Source organism: Colletotrichum fructicola (genome assembly GCF_000319635.2).
Source record: "Colletotrichum fructicola Nara gc5 chromosome Unknown KSG_Nara_v1_contig01, whole genome shotgun sequence".
NCBI classification, from domain to species: domain Eukaryota; kingdom Fungi; phylum Ascomycota; class Sordariomycetes; order Glomerellales; family Glomerellaceae; genus Colletotrichum; species Colletotrichum fructicola.
Genome location: NW_027094051.1, coordinates 2,214,088 through 2,234,914, shown reverse-complemented (window position 1 = coordinate 2,234,914; position 20,827 = coordinate 2,214,088). Strand labels below are relative to the sequence as shown.

Genomic DNA, 20,827 nt, shown 5'->3' with positions numbered 1-20,827 from the left:
TGGAGGGGGTAACCTGTCGATTAGCGGATACGTCAGGTGTGGGCCAAAGGAGGGACGTTGCACGATGGTATCCCCAGAGTCAGAGTTCTAGCCCGCAATTCTTTGAGAACCAGAGGTGAAGAAGGCTTTCGGCCCCTGAGAAGACCAGAAAGAATAGACTTCTTGGGCAGGGAGGCAGGGCATCAAGCAAGCCCGAAGATGGCCATCAGGAACTGCGCAGCTCTAGGTCAGCTCGCCAAGCATCACGTGGGGCTAGACCCGGCTAAATCGCGCTAGTACCTATCAGTGAGTCTGAAGGTCACCATAAGTCCCTGGTCCCGGCGCAGCAGGTACCAGTCCAGCCCAGCGCGCCAGTGCGCCAGTCGCGTGGAGGCAGACCTGAAAGGCTGGAGCATCACAAAAAAAAGCTGTCGGTCGTTGTCAACAGCTATCCTTCCTCCGACAAGCAGCCTTTATACCCCATCGCAATTTCCCTGCGCAGCTCGACACACGGCCACCGACTGCGATTAGACGGCGAGAATACTTTTGGGGGTTCGATTCGCAACCCAAAGCGAAGATAGTGAACAGCAACAGCCCAAAACCCCTGACTGAAGCAACTGGCGACTTGCAGCCTGCGAGAAATCGTCAACCATCACCTAGACAACATCAACCGATCGACATACGAAGCTCCGAGCACGATGTCCTTCAGCTTCGGAAACACAAGCGGCACGCCTACATCAGGCAGCGGCACGAACCCGACGACTTCTGCGCCAGCATCCGGAGGTCTTTTCGGCGGCGCGGCTGCTGGAGGAGCGGGCGGTGGCTTTTCCTTTGGCAACTTGGGCAGCAACACGCCTGGAGGAGCTGCAGCAGGCTCAAGCAGCGGCACTCCTGCTGCCGGTGGAGGTCTCTTCGGTGCGAGCACCGGTCAGAAGCCCGCAGGCGGTGGCCTCTTCGGCAGCACGACACCAGCATCGACTGGAACACCGGCATCGACTGGCGGCGGTCTCTTTGGAGCGAAGCCTGCGGCAGGCGCATCTACCCCAGCCGCTTCTGGTGGCCTTTTCGGAAACACAAGCTCGAGCACACCCAGCACATCCGCTCCGGCATCAGGAGGTCTCTTTGGCGGAGCCGCGAGCGGCACTCCCGCCGCTGCATCGGGAGGTCTCTTCGGAGGAGCTGCGGCGTCTAAACCAACTTCTAACCTCTTCGGTGGTGGAAACACGGCAAGCCCTGCTCCCGCCGCTGGCGGTCTCTTTGGACAGAATGCCTCATCAACTCCTTCATCAGCCCCTGCACCTGCGGCTGGAGGACTCTTCGGCGGTATGAAGCCTGCGGCGTCTGGCACACCAACCGCCCCGGCAACAACAGCGACGCCCGCGAAGCCTGCCTTCTCCCTCGGAGGATCAACTACACCTGCTGGAGCTCCTCCGACTGGCGCGGCCAAGCCTGCCGCTGGCGGTCTCTTCGGCGGCGCCGCGGCATCTGCATCTGGCTCTGGCTCAGCTGCCCCCTCTCCTTTCGGTGCTGCGGCCGCGGCTAAGCCGGCAGAGAGCAACGCTGGCGGTCTCTTTGGCGGTGCTGCTCAGTCCAAGGCTGCTTCAACCGCACAGCCTGCAAGCACAGGAGGCCTTTTCGGTGGTGGAGCTCAGACAACACAAGCGCCTGCCGCCGGTGGTCTCTTTGGCGCTGCAAAACCAGCTGCCTCTCCTGCTCCAAGCGCTGGGGGTTTGTTCGGCCAAGCTGCTGCTACCACATCTGCTCAGCCCGCTTCCACAGCTACAGCAGCTCCTGCTGCCGGTGGGCTCTTTGGGGCCGCTGCTGCTAAGCCTGCTACTCCTGCCACTACTGCCACTACTGCCGCGCCCGCTGCTGCAGGTGTTCTCTTCGGCAACGCAGCTTCGACACCCGCAGCTTCAACAGCCCAGCCGGCGGCCAGCGCCGGAGGTTTGTTCGGCGCAAAGCCCGCTGCCACCACGGCCGCCACCCCGGCTGCTACGACTACTGCTGCCCCTTCATCTCTGTTCGGCGGCGCGTCGTCCACCGCCGCCGCTCCCGCGTCCAAGCCTGCCGGTGGCCTCTTTGGAGCTGCCCCAGCTGGCACATCTCAGCCTGCTGCCGCCACCACTGCGGCAGCTACTCCCACAGCAACCACAACGTCGGCTACCGCTGCCACACCTGCCGCCGCTGGCGGTCTCTTCGGCGCGAAGCCATCTACTCCCGCTGCTACTACGACCCAGACCAGCACCGCGCCCGCTGCAAGCACGGCCGCTGCCGGTACTTCAAATGCTACGCTTGGTGCCTCTACCACTGGCCCAACTTCCCAGCTGCCTCGCCTGAAGAACAAGTCCATGGACGACATCATCACTCGCTGGGCCTCAGACTTGTCCAAGTATCAGAAGGACTTCAAGCATTACGCCAACCAGGTCGCCGACTGGGACCTGGGACTCGTCGACAACGGCGAGAAGATCCAGAAGCTCTACCTCAACACATTTGAGGCTGAGAAGGCGAGCCACGAGATTGAGCGCCAACTGCAGGCTGTCGAGAGCCAGCAGGATGAACTGGAGGAGTGGCTGAACCGCTATGAGACCGAGGTGAAGGAGATGTTCTCCAAGCAGATGGGTCAGGGCGAGACCCTTGCTGGACCTGATCAGGAGCGCGAGCGTACTTACAAGCTGGCCGAAAAGCTCACGCAAAACCTCGACGAGAAGAGCAGAGATCTGTCCAAGATGGTTAAGGAGATAAATGACATTTCCGGCACTCTGAGCAAGGGCACCAAGCCCGAGGATCCTGTAAGTTGCCCACGAAACTCGCTTGGACATGCAAACGCTAACAACCTTGTAGTTGAGCCAGATTGTCCGTGTTCTCAACGGCCACCTGTCGCAGCTGCAGTGGATTGACACCAATGCTGCTTCTCTACAAGCCAAGGTGTCTGCTGCTCAGAAGGCAAACAATAACCTGGGAAGTCAATACGGAGCTCCGGAGACGGATGCGGCGGAGAGCTTCTACCGGTCTTACATGGGTCGGCGTTGAAAGGAACGGGATAGATCAATTAATTTTCACGGTAGCACACGAGAGATTGGGAATCGACACGAAGACTCCAAGACGGAGGGACGTTAATGGCTCAAGCCTGGACCTTTGAACTCGCTCGGATTGAGTGGGATGGTCGGCACGTGGGGCGGGTGCATCCCATATGTACATGTACACTAGCCTAGAATGTGGTGAATACCAGGTGTTGACAAGACAGCTTTCGATTTCGATGGTTTCGATGATTTGTTTGGGAAGCAGCTACAAAAATGCGCCAGTTCCTGTGGATATCAATCTTCATGCGTATGCGTCCATTCCGGGCGTTTCATTTGTGTTTTTTTTTTGACCGGCTCTGTCGGGTACTATGGCAATGACGTTGCTTAGTTGTGTTCTCCACCCTGGTTCTTGGTGATCTCGTCGCTGTTGAAACCGATTGTTAGTGGAACTGAAGCTGGTGAGAAGACATGTTTTGCGAGACATACATGTGGTCAGAGAGCTGCTGCAGGTGAGCCTGCTGCTCGGCGAGCTTCTTCTTGAGCTCGAGGAGCTTCTCGCGCTCACGTTGGCGGATGGCCATATCCTCAGCGGCCTTCTCACGGCGCTGGAAAGCGTCACTGCGAATGATCAGCATTTGAGGAGCAGGAGAACACATGAACGATCGGCGGTAGTTGCCAAACCATCGTACGATGCGATTGAGCGAAAAAGAACTCACCCTTGACCACCCATCTTGGGAGGAGCTCCAGTGTCGCCCTCGGACATAGCTCTGCTGGTGGTGGTAAAGGCAGCTCTGGAAGCAAGGGTCAGAGGGCGGGCAGCGGCCTTGGTGGCAGCGACGCGAAGCATTTTGGCGGTGTTTGGAGGAGTGATTTGAAAGAGGAGGATGTACAATAGCAAAGCAATTGCAGTTGAGGTTTGGGTTGTCAAGATGGCCGATGACGATGGTGCTGGGACCTTTGCTTTTTGTGATAGGTTGGATTGTGGAGGTGGGTGGTCGGTGCTGACGAGCGCTAGAACGGAGGAAAGGGAGATCTCGGTGCTGGTTAAATGCCTATTGGCAGGAGGGACCGAATAGAGGGGAGCTGCGGCTGTGATTTTGTGTGGCTACGCTCCTCTTAGGCCCTTCTGCCTGCCATGATCTGATCCTTGGAACGAACCTGGTCTTGGAAGGCGTTGGAGGGCGAGGGAGCTTTCGGTCAACTTCTTTACCCGAGTACGGGAAGTGATACGTCATTTTTACTGTAGGTTGAGGTACTTTGCTAACAAGGAACCTGCCGGCATTTCTCGGCTTCGATGCTTGGTGGGCAGAATAATTGAATAAGACCATATTTACTCAGGCCACTGATATCGCCCGATTCCGGTCAGCGGGAGGGCGCTTTGCCTTGTCCAGACTGTTGGGACTGGCAGCTGGACGAGTAAGCATTTCGTCCATGTACCAAGCCCGCATCATTCCGCGATAGATGGCGGCCTTGTCCCTGCAGCATGGACGACCACGACCAATGCTACTGACTGCCTTTCTGCTAGAATCCGTGCATGATTGATTGTACCTCATCAGGGCTCCTGTAAGAGGCATCAAGCTCGTGACTTTCTCTGCCCGGCTCGTGTGGTGATGGACGACAGACCACGAAACAGATTCGGATAGGCTAGCCGGTCTCCAGATCTACGAAGTGCCGTCCGAGAGCAGTAGGGTAGCCTTGAGGTCATGTCGTCTCCGGCAAGGCTGAATCTGGTTCACGACTGGGATGTCCCTCTGGTAGCTTGAGATGGGAAAGATGGGGGAGATGGGTTGGGCGATCTGTCTCTTGCAAGATGGCGCGGCTGACGGGGTTTGTCGCGCACAAGTGGTGCGACGTTCTCCGTCTTTGTCTTGCAAGGTGAGGTGCCCTTAGTGGAGAGAGCGAGGCGGCTACTAGGCGCCGTATGTCGGCCGCGTGTGTAAGTGCTGCCTCGACGAGCATGTCTCCGCCTTGCTGAGCCTAGTTCTTATGATGATAGCTGCGATTTCCCTCCGTCTCGATGCATTGGAAATGTACAAAAAGGGCACATGGTTTCTGGTCTAGAACCCAGACAGGCAGGGGCCACCGAGGAAGCACCTAATTATGGTTCAAACGGGACTGCCGCTACCCAACTACAGGCAAGGCAGCGGGACTGCACAAGTGCCTGAACTCAAAGGACGACACCGATGGGCACGGAGGACGGCGATTGCATGAAAAGAAGAGACGAAGTGGGATGGGGAGACGGGAAGGAGGGGTTCGGCTTCGGTTTTTGGCATTTGGAGTCCCTGATATGCGTGTGGCATGCCACCTAGCAGACTGCAGAGCTGGAGAAGCCTGCGGTAGCTCACTGTCTGAGCATGCCTCCTTATCACCGTGGGCTAGGAGGAAGCATGAGCATCAACATCAGCATCAACATCAGCATGAACGCGCTGAAAAGTGACGCGAAGAAACGCAGCATGGCTTATCAATATAGTACATGGCTGCAGCAAGAGACAGGCATTCGTACTTGCTGAGGTCATCAAGACTTGCTCCCGCTGGTGCACTTGAACTGCCTGGTGCCAGGTATTGCTTGTCAGCCGGCGGCAGCAGAGGCATTCGTGCTGGAGTCCACCGACCAAGGCCGACGGCCCTGGGGAAGGGGCGCCGCGTGCTGGGGAAGTCGATCCACGCAAATAAAGAGCATCCGACGAGAGGTACCGCTTTGTACCTCTGCTGTCCCCCCCACCGTGTGTCGCAGAGTCAGGTTCGCAATAAAGGGGGAAGGAAACCCAGCAATTGAACGCGAGAAAGGCACGATTCAAACAGACTTTGGCGGCGCTGAGGGGGAGATTCGATAGCACTTTCCCCTCCCCAGACCCTCAAAAGGCATACGCAGTCTCAGCCGCAGCGCACAGCCGCCACACCTTATGCTACCTCGAGGTACCTTACCTCACCTGGGCTGGGCACCTACTATGTAGAGGTGAGAGGTGAGGTAAGGAAGGCATCTCTGTCCAGTCAGTCCCGTCGTCTGGGCTGCTCCAGGCGGCCTAGGTACCTAAGGCAATTCACGTGAGCCAGCCATTCCAGGGCTAGCAGTACCAAAACACAAGGGCACCTGCTACAGTGGATGCGAAAAAGGGGATTGGCCAGCGTGCTTGCTCGTCCAAGCCAGCCAGTAAGGTACTGTCTAGTGAATGTCGGGCCCCCGTTCCCAGTCCAGTCCCAGCAGGTCCCGGTCCACGTCCAGTCCAGTCCCCAGCCAGTCCACCACGTCCAGTCGCTCCCAGGCCCAGTCACTCACTGGTCAGTCGCCGCCTTGTCTTGCCCGGTGCAGTGTCCAGAGCCCCTTCCTCAATTTCCATCCATCACCTTTTCGTCTCATCAACTTTCCCAACTTCAAAACTCTCGCACTACATTAGCAAACGTCAACACACCCGCCTCTTTTTACCCTTCGACGCATCCCCTTCCCCTGCTCCGGATCTTTCGAGTTTCGACACGGGATTTATCCATTGCCAACTATCCATCGTTCCACCAGAACATCCCCGCCGTCTTCAAAACATCGCACCAAGGTACGTGGTCCCCTCCCCCATCCCCCGTGCCCCCTCTGTCGTCATCGCATCCCTCGCCGCAATCTCCTTCCACCGATTCCCAACAACCGCCCTCGCCAAAGACCGGGCGACCGCTCCGAGACGATGCCGTCCATGCCTTGATCTCTTCCCGATTGAACGCCTCAACAAGTTCGCGCGCCCTATCAAGATCGGTCAGGCGCGAAACCCCACCAGGAGCGGGGAGCCTCATTCAAGTGATGAAGTCAGCGAGGCGCATACGCTGCGGTTCGCCCTATCCGTCCTCAATTGCCATGCCCGCCCTGCCACCCTCAATTTGCCTTCTTCGGCGCCTCTCGTATCGAGTTCTTCCTGATTCTCCATTTTGAGCGCACAACCACCGTCGCCGCCGCCTACACGTGCTAATCCGTCTCGACCGCCACAGATCATAACCGCCAAAATGGGTCACGAAGATGCTGTGTACTTGGCCAAGCTTGCTGAGCAGGCTGAGCGCTACGAGGGTACGTGGTTTCCGTTGCTCATGTCTGATGGATTATACTGATGAACGGGCTTCCAGAGATGGTCGAGAACATGAAGATCGTGGCCTCTGAGGACCGTGACCTGACCGTCGAGGAGCGCAACCTGCTCTCCGTTGCTTACAAGAACGTCATCGGCGCCCGCCGTGCCTCCTGGAGAATCGTCACCTCCATCGAGCAGAAGGAGGAGTCTAAGGGCAACTCTTCTCAGGTCGGTCTGATCAAGGAGTACCGTCAGAAGATCGAGGCCGAGCTCGCCAAGATCTGCGACGACATCCTTGACGTTCTCGACAAGCACCTCATTCCCTCCGCCAAGTCTGGCGAGTCCAAGGTTTTCTACCACAAGATGTAAGGATGGACGTCCAAATTGGCTATTCGAAAGCAATACTGATTACGTGAACAGGAAGGGTGACTACCATCGCTACCTCGCCGAGTTCGCCGTTGGTGATCGCCGCAAGGACTCCGCCGACAAGTCTCTCGAGGCCTACAAGGCTGCCACCGAGGTTGCCCAGACCGAGCTCCCCCCTACCCACCCCATTCGCCTTGGTCTCGCCCTCAACTTCTCCGTCTTCTACTACGAGATCCTTAACGCTCCCGACCAGGCCTGCCACCTGGCCAAGCAGGCTTTCGATGATGCCATTGCCGGTCAGTACTACCGATATCTATGCTATGATTAATTTGCTGACTATGCTATCAGAGTTGGACACTCTTAGCGAGGAGTCCTACAAGGACTCTACCCTCATCATGCAGCTGCTCCGTGACAACCTGGTAAGACAAATCAACGCTTCTGTGAAAGATAGTCGCTAACTCCTTTTAGACCCTCTGGACCTCTTCTGAGGCTGAGCCCGCGGCGTCAGGCGCCGCTGAGGCCCCCGCTGCGGCCAAGGAGGAGGGTGCCGCCGAGGCACCGGCTGCTACCTCTGAGGAGCCCAAGGCTGAGTAAGGGGTTGGTTTCGTAGCATTCATTCTCTGCAAACCTGCGTTATTCGCCGGAATTTGGGTGGACTGGTGTCTACGGAGTGTGGACTGGAGATTTCATTTTGCGAAAGGCATCGTTTAGGCAATACACAAGAATCGTGAGGGGTTGATTTTTCCTACGGGACTAGCTGAGGCTAAAGAAGAGCATTTTGGAGGTCGTACCCAGGTTTGCTTTCTTAGACTCTAATGCAAGACCGTCTGGACAACAACAAAAAAAGACTAAAATTGCTTTCAAAAAAGCACACCCGGCAGCTTTTGAACATTGGCAGAATGTGATGCTTGCACTGTAGAGATTGATCACGAGAATTTGACACGCAACTCACTTATCTGCAGCTAGGGCTCGATTTGTGTTTATAATTCATCTCACTCATCCACTAGAGCGAAATGGACCTTCATCCACAGACTGCAATCTTGACATCCAACAAGCAATTCCCCGTTCTCACCCGCCTCCTCCAGATCTCCCTCCGTGAATAAGAAGCCTCGGGAGTTCCCGCACCTACAGCTGCGGTACCAACACTCCTGTCCTTCGTCGAATTCCAAATCGTCAAGATCCACGTTCTCGATACCCGTCTGGAACGCCTCCTCCCGCTCTAAGCCTTGGTTGTTGGGTGCGAGATCGAGAGACCTGTCATAGTCCGCCTTGAGCTTGGTATCCGACAGGACCTTGTATGCCGTGGAAATTTGATCAATTGTCAAGACGTCAGATTTCGCTGGCGACCTTGAACTTGCCGAATCTGCGGCTGTAGATCCGTCACCCTTTAGTTGTGGGTATTTATCCGGGTGGTTCTGGAGAAGAGCCCTGTGGTAGGCCCGCTTGATGACTTGTTGCGACTGATCTGCCGCTTGTTCCTGCAGCAGCTTGCGGGTGAGACCGAGGACTGTGTAATGGGTGTGGCCACCCGGTGCTGCAGGGGAGGAACTCATGTTGAGCGTGGAAGGGGGGTGAATATCCCCTTGTAGTTGATGCTGGGCGATTTTGTAAGTGAAATTTTCTGGCGAATTGGAGCTTGAGGAGACACTGATTATGGGTCACGTGAGGGGAGAGGACTGGATGGCCCAACTCAACTTGTGCATCCAAAGTGATCATGGGAGAAATGATGCGCAATGCAAAATCCAGTGAGGTGCTGAAGACACTTGTCCAAAGTCACTGTGAATGTCATAGACACGCCGTCATAGTAGTGGCAGGTATGGTCGGTGTGAGCGACGAGTCGCAGCATGACATGGGCAAACAGCCTTGGGAGTTGTTTGATTCGTTTCTTGTACATGATAATACATGGTATATGTACAGCGTCTAAAGCCATTGTCGCCTCGTAAGTTGAACAGGGAAAGAAATCGTTTATTTGGGGAATCTCTTCCAGTTTCTCTTTCCAACCTATGCACCTCGTCAGTATGCATGCTCCAAAAACACCATGCGTAAACAGTCGACTTACCTTCTTCCACTCCTTGATAAGCTTGGGCATCGCCAGCATAGCCTCTCTCCTCTTCTCCATCCTGAAGCACTTTGTCAGCTGTTGGTCCTCCAAGACGATGTGGCATGACGATATACCTGGGCATGACCATTCTCTCGTGAATCTTTCCCTTGACCTTTTGTCCCACACCCGTACCCTTGACCCTCAGACCAAACTCGACACGCTTGGCGATGCGAGCCTCGGTACCCTTGACCGTGGGTGGCAGAAGCTCCTCGACACCATTTTGGCGTGCGAGCTTGACGAGCTCGGCTTGTCGACGCAACGAGTAGACAGGGTCATGCCACTTGCCGGTATCGGGGTGCTTGTGGGCGGCGAACGGATTCGGCGTGAGCTCTTGGAAGCCAGTCTTGGGAGCGCCGGCGGGAGCAATAGAGGCGGGTGGCCAACGAGCGAAGAAGCGCTGTAGTTGCTCCGGCAAGGCCTTGGCCAGCGCGATGTGCTTTTGTGCTGACATTTTTTTTTCCCGTGGTTTCCTCCTCTTAGGTGACCTCCTTTGGTCGATTGAACGGGTGTGCCGTACAATTGAACACCCTCCCTGAACGTCGAGAGAATCGTGTGCCGTTCGGAGATTCGGGGAGGAATTGGAGGGGTTTCGCTGGTCGACACGGGCTTCTCTGTACGATTCGATGCCGGCGACGATGTTGGCTGCGAGACAAATTTGGCCAGCCTTATCCACCCCTGTACATGCAGGTGCAGGGGAGGGAAGCTCGGTGCGAGAGAGGGGCAAGTATTGCCGATCGCGACGCTATATGATTGGCCTCTCAACTGTGGCAGCTAAACTGTGGCGCGTGTTGCAGCCTTCTCCATCTGAGGAATGATATCCGTCAGCTCGATATTTGTCGCCGCAACTACAGCTGCAGTTTCAATCACCACCCCGCGCAATTTGATAACTTCCTTCGTGTATTACACAACGGAAGGAGGCCACAGGCTAAAGCGACGTGTGGAAGCTTTTCATGAGTGACCTCGATGGCCCGTGCACCCATTAGACGCGCCACGATAGATTGTGTAAGGCTACAACCCAGCCGACCTTCGCCGTCTTTAAACACCAACCCATCATCACCATCAGGCCCAAGATGAGCAAACGCGCCCCTTTAGATTTGGAGGAGATTCTCCGTCAAAAGAAGGCCGCAGCCGCCGAGGCAGCGAAGCCTCGTTTCATCCCAAAAAAAGAGCGCGAGAGACGGGCGGCGGAAAAGGCAGCAGCAGAGCAAGAGGAGCAAAAGCGGAAAGCCGAAGCTGAGGCGCGCGAAAAGGCCGAACGGGAGGCGAAGTGGCTGGCAAAGGCGAACACCAGTAACGGAAGAAATGTCACGAACGGCACAAACGGCACAAATGGCATCGGCGCCCCCGATCGAGTCCCAACCGGCCCAAAAGCTATGAACCAGCACGACGATGGCGGACGACGACGAGGACGGGACAAGCCCGAACCGAAAAAGGCGACAACGAAAGACGGAAAAGAGAAGAAATCAGCCGACACGATCGAAGCAGAGCTACTGCGCAACCGATATCTCGGCCCGGAAGTCAATAAGGAGTCGAAATTTTCCGTCAAGAAGAAGCGGAAGAGAGCAGCCGAGTTCAAGTTCGATTGGGACGCCGAGGAAGATACCACGCGAGACGATGATCCTTTATACGAGTCAAGCTTGGCGCTCAAGTCATACACATTTGGCAGTCTCGCAGGCGAGTTCAACGCAGAGGCTGAAAGTATTGCACTTGCCAGAGCCAAAAGGATTGAGCAGACGGACGCTGAGAACGGCAAGAGACGCGCTCAGGAGTTTATGGACGACTTTTACAAGGCTCGAGACCGAGCGAAGGAGCGCGCAGATCGTACAGGTCTCACGAAGCACTGGTCCAAGAAGGCCCTCGACGAGATGCGCGAGCGAGACTGGAGAATTTTCAAGGAGGATTTCGGCATCGCAACGAAGGGCGGTCTCATCCCCAACCCGATGCGCAGCTGGCAAGAGTCTGGTCTACCCCGCCGATTGCTCAATATCATCGATCAAGTTGGGTACACAGAGCCGTCGCCCATCCAGCGAGCCGCCATCCCCATCGCGCTGCAAGCCAGAGATCTTATCGGTGTTGCCGTCACAGGTTCCGGTAAAACTGCTGCGTTCTTGCTACCGCTGCTTGTCTACATCTCAGACTTACCGCCACTCACCGAGGTCAACCGCAACGACGGCCCCTACGCACTCATTCTGGCACCGACGCGTGAACTGGTTCAGCAGATCGAGACCGAGGCGAAGAAGTTCGCCGGCCCTCTTGGTTTTAGAGTAGTCAGTATCGTCGGTGGTCACTCTCTGGAAGAACAGGCATTCGCGCTGCGCAACGGTGCCGAGATCATTGTCGCAACCCCCGGTCGTTTGGTAGACTGCATCGAGCGACGCCTCTTGGTCCTCTCCCAGTGCTGCTACATCATCATGGATGAAGCTGATCGCATGATCGATTTGGGTTTTGAGGAGTCGGTCAATAAGATTCTCGATGCCTTGCCCGTGACGAACGAGAAGCCAGACACCGAAGAAGCAGAGAATGCAGCTATTATGAAGAGGTATCTTGGTGGAAAGGACCGGTACAGACAGACAATGATGTACACGGCCACGATGCCACCGCTCGTTGAGAAAATCGCGAAAAAGTACCTACGGCGACCAGCAATTGTCACAATCGGTAACGCTGGCGAGGCTGTTGACACGGTCGAGCAGCGGGTGGAGTTTGTATCCGGCGAGGACAAGCGCAAGAAGCGTCTGCAGGAAATCCTTGCGTCCAACGAGTATGCTCCACCCATCATCGTATTCGTCAACATCAAGCGCAATTGCGACGCTGTTGCGAGAGACGTCAAACATATGGGTTACTCGGCGGTCACCCTTCACGGAAGCAAGACCCAGGAACAGAGAGAGGCAGCCCTTGCTTCCGTCCGAGCTGGTCAGACAGATGTTCTTGTCGCCACAGACTTGGCTGGAAGAGGTATCGATGTGCCGGACGTGTCCCTGGTCATCAACTTCAACATGCCGTCAAGCATCGAGGCGTACACCCATCGTATCGGTCGTACGGGTCGTGCGGGCAAGAGCGGTGTCGCCATTACGTTCCTCGGCAACGAAGATACCGATCTGTATTACGACCTTAAGCAGATGCTCTCCAAGAGCTCACTTTCCAGGGTACCGGAGGAGCTTCGTCGGCATGAAGCCGCACAGTCGAGACCTGTCAAGAGACACAAGATGGCCTAGCGGGGCCTGTAGACTAGGTTGTTATGAATAATGGAATGGCGTACTCGGAACGGGGTTTCTCGGGAGGGCAGCCGCTGTGTCCTGTAGTCCAAAAAACTAATACCGGTGCACACATACCATGTTTCGTTCTTGTCGCTGGGTTTCTGTATCGCCTCTCTTCAACCAGTATATCTGCATACATCATCCTCGCCATCGCACGCTCTGCTTTCAAAAAACGTTCCAACAAAAATCTCTGGTGAATAATCTTCAGCGGGAAACATTTCAGATCGGAACAACCCCATTCTTGGGACGGGGTCGGGGGTCGCTTGCGCACTTTTGAAGCCCACAGGCCACGGGCGCACTGAAACCATCGAACTGCAGTACCACCCAAATAGATGACGACCCCACCACACGATGGACCTCCTGCCGCGATTATCGTGATAATCTACTATGTCCGAGCCAAAAGCGTTCGGCGCCTCGGGGCTGGTGGCGGGGCAGATGCTGCTCCCTGCCAAAGTGTGCCTGACAGCGGGGAAGGATTCGGGGTTTCCAAGGCTAGCTCCCGCCGACCAAGCCAAGTCAACCCCACCACGGGTCACTTTTTTCTCGGTCTGATGTCAGGGCCCCGGGGCGTTCTGGGCCTGGGCTGCGCAAGGCGCCTGCAACTTGCTGCAAAAGAGTGCGGAATCAGTTTGAACCCAAGACTTTGAAGAGAAAATTTTTGACATGTTCCCGTCCCTTGTTCTGCATCCACGGAGCCCGAAGGCTACTGGGTACGGTAGGTAGTGCTAGCTTCACAGTTTACTGCTTCTGCTGCGCCTAAACACTCCACAATTTTCGGATCTTCACCGTTTCCCATTTCACATGGTTTTTGTATAAGTATTAACCCTGAGGGGTCGCCGGCCAAGTCATGACTTGAGAGGGTTGGCAATTACTCCCCCGTTCCCCTCTCTTTCCCTCCCTCTGTGCTCTTGGGCTCCCTCCTCGTCCTCTTCGACCTCCACGTGTTAGCGCGCGCGGTTTTTTGTCCTTCTTGTTGAACAGAGGAGGCACTTTGTCACTGCTGGCTAGCTCGATCGACACTGTGATCTGGAGCCACTAAGCCCGCCCCGGTATCGGTAGACTTTTCTCATTCGCCCAGCCTGCGACAGCAAAGAAAAACCGACAGGAAAAAACGGTCTCTTGGGAACGCGCTCCGAGTGACCGACACTCTGTACGGCTACTTTTCGCAGTTGCCCCGCGCCCACCGTCCTATGGTCATCCCACCTCCCTGATTCAACTCAGCACGAGGGGGAGCAGTGAGGACAGTGCTGAATAGACTTCTATTCATCCGTCCTGCACTTGCTCCTTTCTGGCGCATCTGTTACATTTTGCTGCCTGCGGCCGCAGCTGCTGCTGAGCGATATTGCGTCTTGTGCGGCAAAACGGCCAACAAGCACCAAGCAGGCATATAGGATCAGCCAGCAAACAACCAATCCATCCCCCTCTTTTTCACCGACCTTTGCTGCGGCATTACTGCGAGGGGTTTTGGCCCTTCGTTCGCCTTCTGTCCTACCTACGACGACGACATAAAGCAGAGGTAGATTGTGCGACATATCTGTTCCAGCTATCAACATGATGGACACTGCAGGCGCCGCCATGGACATCCCCCACCATGATGCTCCGGTCTCGTTGAAGAAGAGCCGCACCGCGGCATTGGAGGCGATTGAGGACATTGTATACGGATCTGTAAGTCGCGCGCGCCCCGTCCCTAAAGCTATAGAGGAAGTCTTCTAACGAGGGCATTTCGCACAGGTCGCCGGTGTAGTCGGCAAATACATCGAATACCCCTTCGACACGGTCAAGGTCCGACTTCAATCCCAGCCCGACAACCAGCCCCTCCGCTACAAGGGCCCGCTTGACTGCTTCCGCCAGTCTATCAAGGCCGAGGGTGTCTTCGGTCTTTACCGCGGCATCAGCGCCCCGCTCGTCGGCGCCGCTCTTGAGAACAGCAGCTTGTTCTTCTTCGAACGCATCGGTCGCGCCGCGGTCTACTCTTCCGGCATAACACCCCAAGGCCAAGAGCTTTCTCTGGGCGCGCTCTGGTTCACAGGCGCCTTCTCCGGCTTCTTCACATCCTACGTCCTGACACCGGTCGAGCTCGTCAAGTGCAAGATCCAGGCGCCTGCGAGGGCAGACGGCTCCGCGCCGCCACAGCTGCGCCCGCTGGCCGTCGTGCGCGATATCTACCAACACAATGGCATCAAGGGTTTTTGGGTCGGCCAAATGGGCACGCTGATCCGCGAATCGGGCGGTTGCGCCGCATGGTTCGGCAGCAAGGAGACAGTGACCAAGCTGTTTTACCACCTCAACAGTAGGGCGGCGAAGAGCCAGTCGGAGAAGGAGGCGCTCGCTGCGAAGCCGTTGCCGCTATGGCAGCAGGCTCTGGCGGGAGCCTCTGGTGGTGTCTCGTACAACTTCCTCTTCTTCCCCGCCGACACGATCAAGTCGCGCATGCAGACGGCAGCCATCGGCGATGCGACGCGGGGCCGGACGTTCTGGCAGGAGGGTGCTGTCGTATGGCAGCAACATGGGTTGAGGGGGTTGTACCGGGGATGCGGCATCACTTGCCTGCGCTCCGCGCCCAGCTCGGCCTTCATTTTCATGGTTTTTGACGGTCTCAAGCGACAATTCCCCATGCAGTAGACTTTCCATTTCTTCGTTTTTGATATCCTAGACTTGGGCGGGTAGATGGGTTTTGCTTTGGTCCATAAAATGGCATTTTGGAGGGCGTAGCGGGACGGCTGGTATATACATAAACAGATGTAAAATGTTCTTCACATGAGATTAGAAGAGGTAGACGTGAGCATGGATATCAACTTTTTTTCTGTCATTTATTGGTTTTAGAAAACCTAGGGGAGTTTTTCTCAGAAGACAAATTGAACGCCTACAAAAGTCACATTTGATTTAACTCTTGTTTTTGTTCTTTTCCGCCCTTTTCGGTGCCAACGCAACCTGAACCCAAGTAGCACTACTCCTTCTTGCCAGCGGCGGCCCTCTCCTCGGCGCCCTTGAGATCCCAGTTGTTGAGGTATCCAGCGCCGGCGCAGAGGTAGGTAGCGAAGCCGAGCCAGCCGAGGTAGGGGACAAGGAGACCTCCGGCGACACGGTCGACGGAGCCCCACAGGTAGGTCAGATAGGAGTTCACTCCGAGCAGAGCCACGATATCGACAGTGGCCTCAATTGGGCGTTTCCAGACGAAGAAGAGGGGCATCCAGATGAGGTTGAGGCCGAGCTGGATGGTGTAGAGGGTCGCGCCTTGCTTGGTCATGTTGATTTGCTCAATTGTAGAGAAAGGAGAGAGCCCGTTGTGGACGGCGCGGTAGGCGGCGTAACCCATCATGCTGTTTATTCCATGTCAGCTCATGCATGAATGGAGGCGTCGAAGGGAGGCATACCCATAGAGGAGAGTCCATACGGGACCAAAGACGTACGGCGGGGGGCGCAGGGGCGGGTTCTTGATGGCGGCATAGGTCTTTTGGGTATCTTTGGCTGCGGCCGTTTGGGTTAGCAAATTGAAGGTCGCGCTGAGAGACAGATAGACTCACGTCTAGATGAGTAGCCGACGGCTGTTCCTAGAGCAATGGGCAACAGGATCGAGGCCGCGGCATTCTCGAATACCTGGTGGGGTAAGGTCAGGGCGGGGATGAAGGTCGTCATGTCTGTGGCTCGGTAGGTTATGGGAACCGTATCAACTTGAACGATGCAACGTCAGCAGATGCAGTTGAGAAGAGTTGGCGATGTTTGTTATAATATAGGAGAGGTGCGTCGAGGTCTATGTTCGTCTGGAACATGCGATGGTATGCCTCGGGGCGGGTCCTGCTCCGACATGCGAGATAGCTACAGAGCTATGACGCAATGTATTGAATTTCACGGGTAACTGGCACTTTTACACGACCTTTGTAATGAAAAGGGAAATGGGGAACACAAATGCCGAAAGTGGGTGATGAACTTACGATTCAACAGGTGATTAGCAATTCTTGAGAAAGGACTGGCTAGCGACAACTGTCACAAATCGTCGCGTTGTCACCCTTTTTAAACTGACAGATGGGGACTCCATTCCTTAGATGGACATGTTCCTGTCGCTACAGGGGTGAAGCTCTGGAGATCGCTGGGGATCGGCCACTGTTCTGCAGCCCAGGGCACCTCTAGCTTGACGGGAATATTTGACGTGACCCACGGTCAGTTTGCCGCGGCTGTGAACAGCTGGGAGCTATGCCGCTTACTGCGCGACTGCCGATAGCCTTGCAACATCGTGGCTTCCTTCCTGGCACTTGAGGAGAGAAACCATGTTGATTCCCTTTTGTCGAGTTGGTAGGTGACAATTGCTTCTCTTCACGACCCAAACTCACCACATATTGACAAATCCAAAGGTGGTACCACAAGTCTCAGCCACAGCGGGTAATATGCCACAATAAGATATATGCACCAAAGAGGAGTCTCTGGACACGCTAAGCCTCCTTTGGTATCAGTGGGTCTCCCCAGCCGAACCTTTGTTCGTGTCTCGTCGCCCTTCGGCAGCAGCTAGGTCAGCCTCCCCGTTCCCAACTCTGCTTCGTCCATCTCAGAGTCCTCCGCTTTGGACCACAACGACTCTGCACTTCATCGTCGAGGCAGTCGCCCTCGCAACCGAAATAGTTCGTTCTCCCTTTTTATTTCTGCAGCATCTTTACTCGGCGCACCCATTGTCCCTTCATCCCCTTGATCCGGTTGCCCCAAGATACAATTTACTCCTGTCTTCCCTCCTCCCCAAACACATTCTCTACTCTCCCGCCCGGCTCCCCGTCCAGAAGAAAAAAGTCACCCATCCTCCGTTTGTCAATCCACATTATCAAGCCGGCCTCATTTGGCACCAATACTTCTTCTTCTTCCGTTTGCTCCGTCGCTCCTATTAGAGACGAGCCGTTTTTATTCCATCTTTGCCAGACGGCAATTGCACCACTTTTCTGCTGCTGCTATCCTCCCGAATTCTCAATTCTCTTTCTCTTGTTCCCATTTTTCCACAGAAAGCCGCTCCTTCCTGCAAGAATGATTTCTCTAACAGCAATCGCGTTGCCAAACAACAGGCGCCCTCTTTCCTTGCTTTCCTTACCTCCGATCGAGCAAGCGGCCGACACCACATGAGAAGCGAGAACGCGGCTACCCGACGCGATACTTAATCTAGGCTGAACGGCCGCCCATTTCCGCACGTCAACAAAGAGCAACAGAGACCATCCATTCTGGTTTTGTTTACCGCGACTCAGCAACAACAAGGCAAAGATGGACTCGTACTCTTCTCACCGAGACACCTCCGCGCGCTCGCCGGGCGACAGGACGTGGAGCAGTCGCGACGACACGCGCAAGGACGATCGAGGCGATTCTTTCTACCGCGGCAGGTCTCCTGGTGCGTACTTCATTCCCTAAACCCCATCAATCGAATCTCTGTAGATTCAGGGCCTCCCGTCAATGGCGTCGCCTCCGGCAATAAGGGTTCATTGCTTACCTCATCTTGTAGGCCACGATCGTCGCGATAGACGTCGTTCACGATCACCAGCTGCTGTCGACCGATACGAGCCCAGAGGCCGCGGCCGCGATGACTATGCCGGCGGGCGGAGGGATGATGATCGCAGGGGGAACAGAGACGACCGCGGAGACAGACGCATCAGCTCCCCGCCATCCAATATTGATCGATACGTCCCAGGACAAGACAGCGGCCCTGCTCCAATGACTGTCAACCCCCTCGCGGACCCGGTCAAGCTCCCCTACCAAGTTGGATTCTCCTACTTTGGCGAGTGGTGGCGCATGAACGAGAAGATCAAGGAAGAGAAGGAGCGCCAACGAAGTGGACGTCGACGCGAGCCGGAACGGGTTCGCGGCCCTCGTGAGGCTCAAGAGGAACGCGAGAAAGAGAAGTCCAAGATTCAGGCCGCGTACGATGCCTACAAAGAAGAGCTTCAGGCCAAGATGGCACGCACTTTTGTTGCCGAGCACAAAAAGGAGCAGTGGTTCCGCGAGCGCTACGTCCCTGAGATTCGCGACGGCTTCAGGTCACAACTTAACGAGTTCCGCCGGGGCGCTTATGGTCAATGGGAGCAGGACCTTGAGTCTGGCACTTTCGACGAGTTTTCTCTCGAGGGTCTGCCTAAGAGTGAAAGCAATGGACTCGGTGGTGTCGTCGAAAAGGAAGAGGGCGAGGCGACAGCTGCGAACGAGATTCTCGGTGTCGGAGACCTTGTTCCCGCCAATGGTGCCGATATCCGAGATGAGAACCTTTACCAGCCGACCTTGCTGATCAAGACCATCGCGCCTCATGTCAGTCGCCAGAACCTCGAGACCTTCTGCAAGGAGCATCTTGGAGAGGACGAGGGTGGCTTCAAGTGGCTCTCACTTTCCGATCCCAACCCCAGCAAACGGTATCACCGCATTGGATGGGTCATGCTTCATCCGTCATCAGAAGTCGCCCCTGCGGTGGTTGACCGTGCGGACCCCAAGGATGAGGATGAGGACATGCCGTTGAAGTCACCTGCCGTCGTATCCACCGCTGAGAAAGCTTTGGACGCCATCAATGGCAAGACTGTGAAGGACGAAGTCAGAGGCGACTTTGTTTGCCACGTCGGCGTACACAACCCACCCACTCACCCTAGAAAGAAGGCACTTTGGGACCTCTTTTCTGCCCCGGAACGGGTCGAAAAGGATTTGGGTCTTGTTCAGCGATTGGTCAACAAGTTCGAAGAGGACTTTGGCTCCGACTTCAACGCTGTTTTGAAGATTGAGGAGAGGGTTGATGATCTTAAAAACGCTGGCCGCCTTCAGCCGACCGTCACCGCCAAGAAGCCCAAGGCCAAGCGGGAGCGCGACCTTGATGTTGATGACGGCATGGAAGACGGTGAAGACGGTGCCATCGACGACGATGAGGACGAAGGCGCCGTCGATGAGGACGAGACCGACGATGAAGAGTTGCTCGTGAAGAAGAAGCAATTGGATCTCATGATTGAGTATCTCAGACGCGTCTTCAACTTTTGCTTCTTCTGCGTATTTGAGAGTGACTCCATCCACGAGCTTACCCGCAAGTGTCCCGGTGGCCACTTGCGCCGCCCAAGAAGCACTCTCGGCTCTGCCGCGAAGGCCGTTGCTCGTGCTAGCGCCAACGGCGAGCCTTTCCCTGGCAAGAAGCGCAATGAGATCGAAGAAGAAGGCGAGGCTGCCGATGGTGACAAGAAGTTTCGCAGCGCTACTGGCAAGGCGGAACAACAGCTTCTGCGCGCTTACAACTGGGTCAAGACCTTCGAGGACAAGATCATGCAGATTTTGGAGCCTGATACCGTAGACCTTCGCAAACTTGGAGGCCGCTCAGTTGAGGAAGCCGTCAGTGACGAGACGCTCAAGTACGTCAAGCAAGAGGATGAGCACAAGTGGAGATGCAAGGTTCCAGAGTGTGTCAAGCTGTTCAAGGAGGAGCACTTCTGGCGGAAGCACGTTGAAAAGCGTCACGCCGAGTGGCTCGAGAGCATTGAGCAAGAGGTAAGCACTCCTATTTCCCAATTCACAGTTGCTTCCTTGGCTAACATGTTGCAGTTCCATCTCATCAATGCTTATGTTATGGATCCATCTCATATCGCTCCGTCAAGAACGGATGCCAACTCAAATGGCCACTTCCCGCCTTCGAATGGTCAGCCTGCAACCGGAACTCCTAGAGGTTTCAATTTGCAAAACTTCACCATGAATGGTATGATGCCGATTCCCGGATTCCCTATGCCTCCTGGCGGCTTCCCTCCATTCCTGGGCGGGGGACATCCGGGCGTGCAGTCTGGCTGGAATGGCGGCGGTGATGAGCGCAGTGGGCCTGGTCCGATCCGCCGCGGAGGCATGGGAGGTGGCCGTGGCAACTACCGAAGCGGTCCCTATGACCGTCGCCCCAACCCGCGCTGGGACGGCGGCATGGGTGGAAGAGGCCGTGGGGGCGCCGGAAAATGGGGAGACGGTGCTGCTGGAGGAGCGGCTGTTGGGCCTCGTGAAGCCACCCAAGGTCGTAGTCTCAAGAGCTACGAAGATCTCGACCATGTTGCTGGCGGCGGTGGTGGAGAATTGAATTATTAGGGTAAACAACGC

The 20,827-nt window shown here is 55.8% G+C and overlaps 8 protein-coding genes across 8 annotated transcripts; 4 read left to right on the top strand and 4 right to left on the bottom strand.

Annotated features, from left to right (window-relative positions):
• Positions 1-677: 677 nt before the first annotated feature.
• nsp1 (Nucleoporin nsp1) lies at positions 678-3,012 on the top strand (the record flags this gene model as incomplete). Its single annotated transcript, XM_066150698.1, has 2 exons — positions 678-2,771; positions 2,824-3,012. 2 exons carry the CDS (start codon positions 678-680, stop codon positions 3,010-3,012), a joined length of 2,283 nt encoding a protein of 760 aa, XP_066009765.1.
• Positions 3,013-3,386: 374 nt separating this feature from the next.
• Positions 3,387-3,849, bottom strand: CGGC5_v000642 (ATPase inhibitor; the record flags this gene model as incomplete). The annotated part of the gene is made up of 3 exons (XM_032032221.1): positions 3,387-3,426; positions 3,489-3,620; positions 3,719-3,849. 3 exons carry the CDS (start codon positions 3,847-3,849, stop codon positions 3,387-3,389), a joined length of 303 nt encoding a protein of 100 aa, XP_031888339.1.
• Positions 3,850-8,400: 4,551 nt separating this feature from the next.
• Positions 8,401-8,961, bottom strand: DPH4 (Diphthamide biosynthesis protein 4; the record flags this gene model as incomplete). The annotated part of the gene is made up of 1 exon (XM_032032223.1): positions 8,401-8,961. The coding sequence occupies one exon, from the start codon at positions 8,959-8,961 to the stop codon at positions 8,401-8,403; it is 561 nt and encodes a 186-aa protein (XP_031888337.1).
• A 412-nt stretch (positions 8,962-9,373) lies between these two features.
• Positions 9,374-9,960, bottom strand: CGGC5_v000640 (mitochondrial 54S ribosomal protein mL59; the record flags this gene model as incomplete). Its single annotated transcript, XM_032032224.1, has 3 exons — positions 9,374-9,409; positions 9,468-9,528; positions 9,584-9,960. 3 exons carry the CDS (start codon positions 9,958-9,960, stop codon positions 9,374-9,376), a joined length of 474 nt encoding a protein of 157 aa, XP_031888344.1.
• A 619-nt stretch (positions 9,961-10,579) lies between these two features.
• On the top strand, positions 10,580-12,721 carry PRP28 (Pre-mRNA-splicing ATP-dependent RNA helicase PRP28; the record flags this gene model as incomplete). Its single annotated transcript, XM_032032225.1, has 1 exon — positions 10,580-12,721. One exon carries the CDS (start codon positions 10,580-10,582, stop codon positions 12,719-12,721), a length of 2,142 nt encoding a protein of 713 aa, XP_031888343.1.
• Positions 12,722-14,314: 1,593 nt separating this feature from the next.
• arg-13 (Amino-acid transporter arg-13) lies at positions 14,315-15,385 on the top strand (the record flags this gene model as incomplete). Its single annotated transcript, XM_032032226.1, has 2 exons — positions 14,315-14,428; positions 14,495-15,385. The coding sequence occupies 2 exons, from the start codon at positions 14,315-14,317 to the stop codon at positions 15,383-15,385; spliced, it is 1,005 nt and encodes a 334-aa protein (XP_031888342.1).
• A 325-nt stretch (positions 15,386-15,710) lies between these two features.
• CGGC5_v000637 (Translocator protein-like protein) lies at positions 15,711-17,030 on the bottom strand (the record flags this gene model as incomplete). The annotated part of the gene is made up of 5 exons (XM_032032227.1): positions 15,711-16,083; positions 16,138-16,231; positions 16,288-16,434; positions 16,696-16,730; positions 16,966-17,030. 5 exons carry the CDS (start codon positions 17,028-17,030, stop codon positions 15,711-15,713), a joined length of 714 nt encoding a protein of 237 aa, XP_031888341.1.
• A 968-nt stretch (positions 17,031-17,998) lies between these two features.
• CGGC5_v000636 (Zinc finger protein) lies at positions 17,999-20,815 on the top strand (the record flags this gene model as incomplete). The annotated part of the gene is made up of 3 exons (XM_032032229.1): positions 17,999-18,122; positions 18,234-20,239; positions 20,294-20,815. The coding sequence occupies 3 exons, from the start codon at positions 17,999-18,001 to the stop codon at positions 20,813-20,815; spliced, it is 2,652 nt and encodes an 883-aa protein (XP_031888345.1).
• Between the last annotated feature and the right edge of the window lie 12 nt (positions 20,816-20,827).